Genomic DNA, 9,916 nt, shown 5'->3' with positions numbered 1-9,916 from the left:
AACATGGCATCAACTCAATGTGCCAAATAACAAATACAATTATTCACAAAACTTTCTAATTTTAATTTCCTGCACTTTCAAATAATTATGATAGAAATTTTGCATAATTTATTCCCACCCTTGAAAAATGTCAAATCCCTATTTTATACACACTATCTGGAGTCCATTTTTATTTTTTCACATTTTGAGACGTTTCGATCAAATTTCAGTTCACGCCCTTTTGACAAGAGACCCTCCCCGCTACCTTCCAGGACAACCAGAAAATCCCACTTGTTTTTACCTTCTCAGACGCGTCTTTGACTAATCATACATAGAGAAGACAGAAGTGAACACGGCAACCCGATATGCTTGTTTTGAGTGAATGTTCTTTTACATTATAAAGGAAGCCGCCTTGTAGGTCGTTTATTTTCAGTTTTAACATCAATTATGGTTCGTTGATGTTTGTTAATGGTTAGTGGTTCTTTTTCCGACTGGCCCTGAAGCGTCCGCACACCCTCCCCCTCTCTGCTTGTTTCCACCACCACGGTCCAATAGCAGCACCGCCAGCAGTAGTAGTGTTAGCATGGCGCTTGATGCAGGCTGCTGCTGGAGTTCTTTTCGTTGTGGATTTTTTCATATCAAGCTGCGTTTAAGTATCCAGCAGAGTTACGTTTATGCTTTGTATTGCTCTATGGCTCTAAGGAAAAATTGTCAGTAAAAACAAAAATTATTGGCTAGGTGAAGTATGTCTCTCAGGTAGCTTGCTAACAAGTAACGTTAGCACGGAGGCTGAAATTAGGAGACACAAGAGGACAAGTACACTTTTTACAAGAGGTAAGATAAACTGCATTTCACGGCGAAGTAATTTTAAGGAGCGTGGATATTATACTTGGTCGTTTGACATGTTCAGAAAACATTTTTTCATGAATTAAATAACAGAAAAACTTTATCGTTTGTGCCGACGTTAAAGTAGGCTCGACGTCTCGTTTACAGTCCAACTTTTTCACTGTTTTTAATTTGTCTTCTCATAAAATAGAGTATTCCTCTTTGTAAAAGTAATCGAAGTACCAGCACGCGTTGTTTTTTCTTGCTGTTACGTAATGTTGACTTATTAATGATCGATTATACCGTAATAATATGTCAGCATGTTTTTGATCTTTAAAGGAGGAAGGGGAAAAAAATCACAGTCTTCCACTTTCCACAAACAAAAACATTGTGTTTGACGTTAAAAAAAAAACAGTGTCTCTCTGTAAACTATCCTCTGAGTAATTAAGATAAACCTGGGCTTCAAAATGAAATGGGTACATGTAAAGAATAGTTTGTTCAATGATGAGTGATTTTTCTGAGCATTTCTGCTCCGAAAAACACAACACAGACTATTTTTGCCATATGTAATTTGACATCATGGCCTATTTTTGTCTGCAGTTGACAAATCTGTGTTTTGTCTTTTTTTATTATAGTTCATGCAGATGCTATGGCTATAACTAAGGCATGGGAGTGACATGACAGTGCTGTTTTGACCAGACAGCTGCCAGAAACATGTTTTTCTGCTGAAGTAGAGGCAGAACACACAGAGAATGGATGAATCTGTGTTGTTGGATTTGCTTGAGTGCCCCGTCTGTCTGGAGAGGCTGGATGCCTCAGCAAAGGTTCTTTCTTGCCAGCACACGTTCTGCCGTCGATGTTTGCAAGGCATTGTGGGCTCACGTGGAGAGCTGCGTTGCCCAGAGTGTCGGACGCTGGTGGAGTGTGCTGTGGATGAACTCCCCAGCAATATCCTGCTCGTGCGCCTGCTAGATGGAATCAAGCAGAGGCCACGAAAGACTGGTCTGGGGGCAGGCATCTGCACAAATGGTACTTCTGGAGCAGTGGCCAGAGTGCACAACAGCGGATCTAGGGAACAGGGTCCCTCGCCAAGTGCACAGCCCCAGCGAGCTCAAGCTAAGAGCACCCTGGTCCGGGTGAGTGAGCATACATCACTACGTGTGTGTGTGTGTGTGTGTGTGTGTGTGTGTGTGTGTGTGTGTGTGTGTGTGTGTGTGTGTGTGTGTGTGTGTGTGTGTATACCTGCCATTGTTAGTATCAAGATGAAATGTAACAGAGGATCTGAGGATTAAAAGCATCTTGCATTAGATACTGTGTACCCTTTTCTGTGTATTAACATGTTGGCAGCAGCTGTCTTTCCAGCTGCCAGAACAATAATTATGTCTATTTTTCTGGCTGTTGTAACGTGACTATATTTACAGTGTTCATAATGTGATCACTTAGCTTTTCACTAGGGATGGGCCTCATCTGATCTAGTATTGGTATCTGGCCTGATATTGATGTTATTTACATACTGGATATCGGAAGGATAGGACCAATCTATTTACCAGTCTACATTTTTGCCATGTCATCAAATGAATACATGATGTGTTCAGCCTATATGGCTTATGAATCTTCATGGTAGATAATATCAATGTAACCTAAAAAATTGTAGAAGTACTACTGGCAAAAACTATGATGTCTGTCCTTTTTTTATTCCTGGTATGAAATACATGAGGATATCGCGATCATCATGTCCGTTATTGCTTGTTAGCGCAATATCTCAAGAACCAGTTCACCAGTTTCATTTCATTCATATTTAGCATAAGGGTGTACTTGGGTGCCCCCCCCGGACACCTTGGGGTCAGTTTAAAGGTCATTGGGAGATTGTGATTGCCACTCTTGTTAGTGCAATATCTCATGAACCTGTTGACCCATTTCATTCATATTTAGCATAACGGTGTACTTGGGTGATCCTTGACACTTTGTGTTTACTGATTTGTGGGGGCTGGGGGGATATGTCATCTCATGACTTTTGTTGAATGAGCGGAAAGGTTTACCATGCACTCAACGTTCCATTTTCTAAGGCTTTATGCAGTATGCACTGTAACGTCTGTATATAAAAACAAAGAGGCTTAATTCAGATTCCTCTGCCTGAAAGAAAAAAAAATATCATTCATATCAGGCCTATTTATTAATTAACATTATTGGTGTGGGGAAAAAAATAATTCTTAGATGCATTGCGATGCAGACCTGGCTGATTCAGAATCAATTTACAAATGTCAGTCGATTTTATAAATGTTAAATGTGGGGGTGGGAATGTGGGTGTTGGCCGCCGTGAATGAGCACTTTTCACGTTCCTTATGTAAAACTGTGTTTCTGTTTTTACTTGAGTAATTTTTCATCCAGAAATGTGCAACTTTCAACTTTGCCACTCCCACTCCGTTGTTACAGTGTGTCTGGAGGACACAGCAGATATAGGTGCTGCGTTCCATAATGAAACGGGAAAAAACACCTGTTTTTGGTCGGTATGTAACAAGCCATAGATCAAGAACCACAAGGGCAGAAGTTCTGACTCCGTCGTTGTTTTTAACTTCAAAGTCTAAAAACAAACAGAAGTTACCTGACCGAGAGCTTATTTGCATCGCTAAGGAAAATTGTCCACCTTTATCCTCACCCTCCGTGAGCACAATAGCGGTTCAGCTTCAGTAAAAGTAAACTGATAGTTTCATTAAAGGTTAATACCCCACTTAAAAAGGAATGAAGTTCCTTGTAGGATTCCAGAAGATGCTCAAGGTAGGCACTTGGGCGGCTTATGTGGTACATGGCACACTCTGTGTAAGCACAGATGACGTAGTGGTTGCCATGAGTTACTGAGCATGTTCAAAACAAACGCACAATGAATGCGGAGGGTGGGGAACGCTCAAAGGAGGCACAGATGACAGTGTGGTCGTCAAATGGACACTCAGTGAATGCACAGTGATGTGGGCAGTTTGCCATGATTTTTTTTATCCCTCCAGTATGAAATATGGGGCGATATAGTGATCAGCATGTAATTCCATTTTTACTTGTTCGCATGATATTGCAAGAACCAGTTGACCAATTTCATTCATATTTGGTATAGTTTTGGGTATTAAGAACCAAGAAATTATTTGATCTACCGAGATCGATAGCCTTTTTGCTTAACGATTCCCTTATCGGTCCTTCAGAGCGGCCATTGTTTTTGAGGGTGTTTATTGGGAAAACGATAATTTCTTTACATTGATTGCAGACCCTGCAGTGGGTCTGTAATCATCCACTTCTGTAGCGGCTGTGCTTGAAGCAACAAAGCAGTGGTTCAACCCGCTGCTTCTCAGAAGCGGCATTTCCACTTCTTAACCCTTGTCAGAGCCATTAAAATATTGTGTGGTTTAAGGTCACTAACTGGAACTCTTGTCTTGCTGCGGGCAAGAAACGAGTATCGTCCTACGTTCCGTTTGTGCCGCTCCAAACATTGTGCCGCTCTCTGCCTAGTCAAGTTAGAAAGACAGAGTCCAGTTGGAATTAATAACTTCAAAGCAAATCACCATTTTAAATCAAGTGACACCTGTTTCCAAATGTAATACAGACAACAAACCAAAACATTTTTTTCTCCGAAAATGAGACATCGTCCGTGTTTTATGAATTACATCCTGACATGCAGCGCAGCCGACTGAGCTCAGCTCAGAGGCTATGGAGATATTTATGCCATTAATATCTGAATGTAAATGTTTTTGACAAAAACTACAGATTTTGTTTATTTCTATTTTTGTCCAGAGATTTAGGTCCAGTGACCAATTTCATATTCATTTACTTTAAGACTCATTAAAATGTTGTTGACATAAAAAAAAAACCTGTAAAGCCTATTTTTAGTACACAGACAATTCACAAGAGGTATTGATAAGGGAATCGATAAGGAATTGGATTGAACGTAATTGATAATGGCATTGATATCGATAAAATCCTATCAGTACCCATCCCTAATTTAGTATAAGGATGCACTTGGGTGATCCCCCAAAACCATTCAGTTATGGTGACCTTGGGGTTAATTTCAGAGTCAAGGCGAGATTATCAATATATTGTCATTGCCACCCTTGTTAGTGCGATATCTCAAGAACTAGTTGACCAATTTCATTCATATTTAGTATAAGTGTGTACTTGCGTGATCCCCTGACACTTTGTATTACTGATTTGTGGGGACCGGGGCTACATCGCCTCCTGATGATTCTTATTTGTATCATGAATAGAGTTCATAATGCACTCTTGTTGGTGTTGTAGTTACAATGTAGGTTAACCCAGGCGAATGCAATGGCAAACAAAATTCATCTGACTAATCAGTCACTGTTGCAAAAAGTATTCAATGGATAAGCTAGTGACACCTTTCTTTTTTTTTTTTTTTTTTTGAAGAGAGGAGATGTGATCAGATGTGTGTGACCTCTGTGGTGCTAAGTGCCAGAGCGCTGCGCTATCATCTAACAATGTTGTTAGCATCGCTGCTTGCACGTCTTACTGTTGCTAAACATCTGAAAAAATATTTAGGTTTTTTTTTTTTCATGACGACTCATCATTTATCTGGACATCATGGTCCACTTAGATTTTTTGCTGAGAATGCTTCGTAATGGAAAGCTCTGCTCTTTTTTCGACTTCCTCCTCCAAACATAACTATCAAATGTGCATTTCAATCATAGAGTTACATATAAGAAAGCTAGAGGGCGGAGTCAGGGCTGGCCATGTGCCGATAAGGCGTATGCACTGCCATTATTGCGGAGTGCAGAAAGCGATTGCTAGTGCACATTTCAGTGCTACAAGTTACATGGTTTGATTGTAGTGCAGTCATGTTTTGAGATGGATTGATACTTGAATTTTGACTTTTACTTGGACAGATTGGATTGGAGTTTACCAGGATGGTTTTTACTTGGATTGGAGTTTACATAAATGCATTCCCACTCTTTAATACCACAACTCCAGAGTGTGCTTCGAGCATTATTTTGTGCCAAGATGGAAAGTTCATGTCATTAGGATCTTGGGACAGTGACATCACGAGGTTTTATCCATGGATTTATTTACTTTGTTATGGATGATGTACTGTGCTGTATTTAACCATGACCAAGTGGCGAGTGTGTATCTACGTCAATGTTCAGCCCAATTGTTTTCATCCTGAAGCCCTGTTATTTCTCCCAGGAAGGTAAGAAATTGAACTATTTTGTTTTTTATTGTAATTTAATTAATGTTATTTGAATTACAAGGCGATCCGAAAACAGGTAGGTACAGCATTTACCGTCCATGTAAGCCCATTGTTTTTTTTTAAATGAATCATATACAATTAAAACACTGTACAATATCATGAAATTGCTGCACACATAAAATTAAAAACTAAAAGAACATAAGGAGCTTATTGTATATTATTTACATATAATAAAAGTGGTGGCCACCCCCTCATGTAGGCATGGCAGTGTTACATTAGTGGTATAGGGAGTTTGCACTATAGCTTTCATATATGTAACTCTATGGTTTCGATCAAGACATTAAATGTTGTTTTCACACAAGCTATTTTTATTGTTACAATGCTGAATGATTTTCACAAATAAAGCTGTGAAATAAATGTACGCACAGGTGTATGTCTGCCAGTGCCAATGGCACAGAGCAAGCAGGATGATTGCTGAGGCAGTTGAAAGTAGGTGACGGTCACACAGAGGAAGCTCAGTGGACATCGCTCATAGAATGCCAAAAAATTCACCCAAGATTGTGTTTTAGAACGCAGAAACAACCCCCAAAGGATGCTGGAGCATTTACAGAGAAGCATGTTTTTCACTCCTCCTGCATCCCTTGTCCGCCCTGGACATTTTTTTGGACTCAAAACGGACTCTCAAAAGGACACCAACCAGTGTAAAGGGGGCTTAAGAAACAATTTAAATAGCTTATTTGCTGAGTATCATATTTAGTCAGTCATGTATGTGAGCCTAGTGCTTACACAGGTGATTTTAGCAGGGGAGCTAGGAGGGCGACAACCACCCTGTGTTTTAGCAAACTTTAAACAAGCTTCAACATGCTTTGTCTTCAGCAGTGCAGTCTTGCACGTGAGCATGCATACAGGCCATGGCGGTTGAGTGCATTACTTATTGTTTTTCTTTGAAACAATTGTACGTGCTAATTCCAGGTGTTTCTGAAGTTCTCCGTAAGTGGTCCTTGGCTTTTTATAATTATTTTCATTCCCCTGTTAGAAATCTTGCAAGGTTTTTTTTTGTTTGTTTTTTTTTTTCCATTTTTGTTTTCTTGCCATGGCTAAATATTGGAAGGGGGCCTAGAGCTCATCTTGTTTATTTGCCTATAATACTAATATGTCAACTTTAAATGTATGTAATTGGAATATAAATGGCATTCACACGCCTGTTAAGCGGAGAAAGGTCTTGAATTATCTCAAGAGGGAACAGGTTCACATAGCCCTATTACAGGAGACGCATTTGCACTCTATAGAACATTCTAAACTAGCCCAGGGAGGTTTTGGACATGTCTTTTTTTCATCGTTTACATTAAGGAGCAGAGGCACAGCAATTTTAATTAGGAAAAACTTACCATTTACACTTCTTGATTGCATAAAAGATGCAGGTGGTCGATACATGATTGTGAAAGGTGTTTTATATGGAGAAGAAGTTGCTTTTATGAATATCTATCACCCACCAGGTCACCCTGGGGACTTTCTGGTCTCTGCTTTTACAAAGCTGGTAGAACTAAATGTCAGGAACTCTTTTGTTCGAGGTGATTTCAATTGTCATCTAAACCCAATTATGGATAAATCTCCTCAGGGTAAATCATATCTTCTACCCCAAGCCAAAGCTCTTTCCACTTTATGTGTGGAGCTGGACTACGTAGATGTGTGGAGGACACAACATTTAGCAGACAAAGAATTCACTTTTTTCTCCAGAGTGCACTCGTGTTATACGAGAATAGATTATTTTTTTGTTCCGAACCGTATATTGCCATCAATCTTGTCCAGCTCGATCAGTAACATAGTCATATCTGACCATGCTGCAGTCTTCATTAATTGTAATATTGGAAGCTTGTCCCCTCAGAATAGATGTTGGCACTTCGACTCCTCCATTTTGTATGATCACAAATTCATAACTTACTTTACTGAAGAATTCAAACAGTTTTTATTAATTAATATACCTTCCACAGATAATTCGTCATTACTTTGGGAGACATCAAAGGCTTATTCAAGAGGGCTCATTACTTCATATACAAAGAATAAAAGGCGTAGACAGGCTGAACAGAGGACGATTTTAGAAAGTAAACTGAAATGTGCGGAAGAGGAATACCTTAAAAAATCCTCCGCAAGAAATTGCTGCTCTCCGTTCATCACTGGATTGTCTATTGACAAAGGAAGCAGAGACTAAAATTAGATTCGCAAGGCAAAGGTTATATGAACATGGTGACAAGCCGGGGAAATACTTAGCATATTTGACAAGGAAGAAATCAGACTCCCAGGCCATTTCTTCGATTAAAGATGCAAATGGAAACAATTTTTTGATACTGCCACAATAAATGACGTCTTTAAAAAATTCTATGAAAATCTTTACAAATCTCAAATACATATTAACGCTCCTGAGTTAATTGATGTCTTTTTCTCCTCTCTTAATCTTCCTAAATTGACTGAAGACCAGAAGTTAAACTTGGATTGTCCCATATCGAAAAAGGAGGTGTTGGATGCCATAAAAGAGTTGCAGGCAGGCAAAGTAGCTGGGCCAGATGGCCTTGGTGCTGAATTCTATAAAGAATTTCGAGATATACTAGTGGACCCATTGCTTAATATGTATAATGACTCTTTTAAGAAAGGCCTGCTACCTAGCTCTTTAAGAGAGGCAAATATATCCCTTATACTGAAAAAGGGTAAAGGCCAATTTCTTTACTGAACGTGGATTTGAAACTCCTTTCCAAAATTCTTGCGAGGCGTCTCGAACGTGTACTTCCCTCTCTAATTAATAAAGATCAAACAGGTTTCATTAAGGGTCGTAGCTCGCATAACATTGTGCGCAGACTGTTGAATACAATCCAGTTTTTCAATCAAAAATCAGTGCCTGGCATAGTGGTCTCGCTCGATGCCGAAAAGCCATTCGACTGCGTTGAATGGTCCTATCTGTTTTTTACTTTGCGGCAATTTGGTTTAAGTGAAAATTTTATAAGTTGGATTAGGCTTCTGTATAGCAATACAGCAAGCAAACGTTTGTGTTTTGAGGGGGACTAGGCAGGGCTGCCCCCTCTCCCCCCTTACCTTTTGCCCTGGCAGTAGAGCCGCTAGCAGAGGCGGTGAGAGCCCGGAAGGACATCCACGGCCTGAGTCTAGGACAAAGACAGCACAAAATCATTTTATATGCTGATGACATTCTGGTTGTATTGACCCAACCTGAAATATCTGTGCCCTCACTCATTGAGACCATTAACAAATTCAGCGACATCTCAGGTTACAGAATCAATTTTAATAAATCAGAAGCGATGCCGCTGGGCACTTTAAAAGAAAAACCTCAGGTCCCTTTTCTATTTCCCTTTAATTGGTCTCCAGAGGGTTTTGTCTATTTAGGGATTAAGATTACATCTGCTTTTGATCAAATGTATAAATGTAATTTCACCTCTCTGTTTGAGCGCATTAAATTGGACTTGGAAAGGTGGAAGACTTTGCCCCTGTCCTGGCTCGGCTGAGTTGCCCTTCTTAAAATGAACATCTTACCCAGGCTCTTATATCCGATTCGGATGGACCCAGTTATTTTTTCACGTAAGACTGTTAAGACTTTGAATGGCTGGTTTAGTGCGTTTATATGGGCGAGGAGAAAGCCTCGCCTTAAAATATCTACGCTATGCCTCCCATCTTCAAAGGGGGGGCTTGATCTCCCAGATATAAGAAAGTATCAGCTCAGTGCCCATATGTGTGTAGCGGCGGACTGGGTGGAAGAACCTGTCTCTCTCTGGCTTGATATAGAAAGTTCCATGTCCAACCTCCCTCTGAAAAATTTACTATTCCTGAAAAAAGGTAAAATTCTAAAAAATATCCTGTAGTAACCCTCTCACTTTATGTACTATCAGAGCTTGGCAAATAATTCAAAAGATGGAGGGTAGGTCTCAC

The 9,916-nt window shown here is 39.9% G+C and overlaps 1 protein-coding gene across 2 annotated transcripts in view; it reads left to right on the top strand.

Moving 5' to 3' along the window:
• The first annotated feature begins 542 nt into the window (after positions 1 to 542).
• sh3rf1 (SH3 domain containing ring finger 1) overlaps positions 543 to 9,916 on the top strand; it is a 128,724-nt gene continuing 119,350 nt past the window's right edge. For both annotated transcript variants that reach the window (XM_034180545.1, XM_034180544.1), the window contains exons 1-2: positions 543 to 813; positions 1,440 to 1,940. In XM_034180545.1, coding sequence (XP_034036436.1) covers positions 1,557 to 1,940 — 384 coding nt within the window. In that variant the 5' untranslated portion in view covers positions 543 to 813; positions 1,440 to 1,556. The remainder of the gene's footprint in view (positions 814 to 1,439; positions 1,941 to 9,916) is intronic.

This window comes from Thalassophryne amazonica, chromosome 10, assembly GCF_902500255.1.
Source record: "Thalassophryne amazonica chromosome 10, fThaAma1.1, whole genome shotgun sequence".
NCBI lineage: Eukaryota > Metazoa > Chordata > Actinopteri > Batrachoidiformes > Batrachoididae > Thalassophryne > Thalassophryne amazonica.
This window is presented reverse-complemented; position numbering and strand designations above follow the sequence as displayed.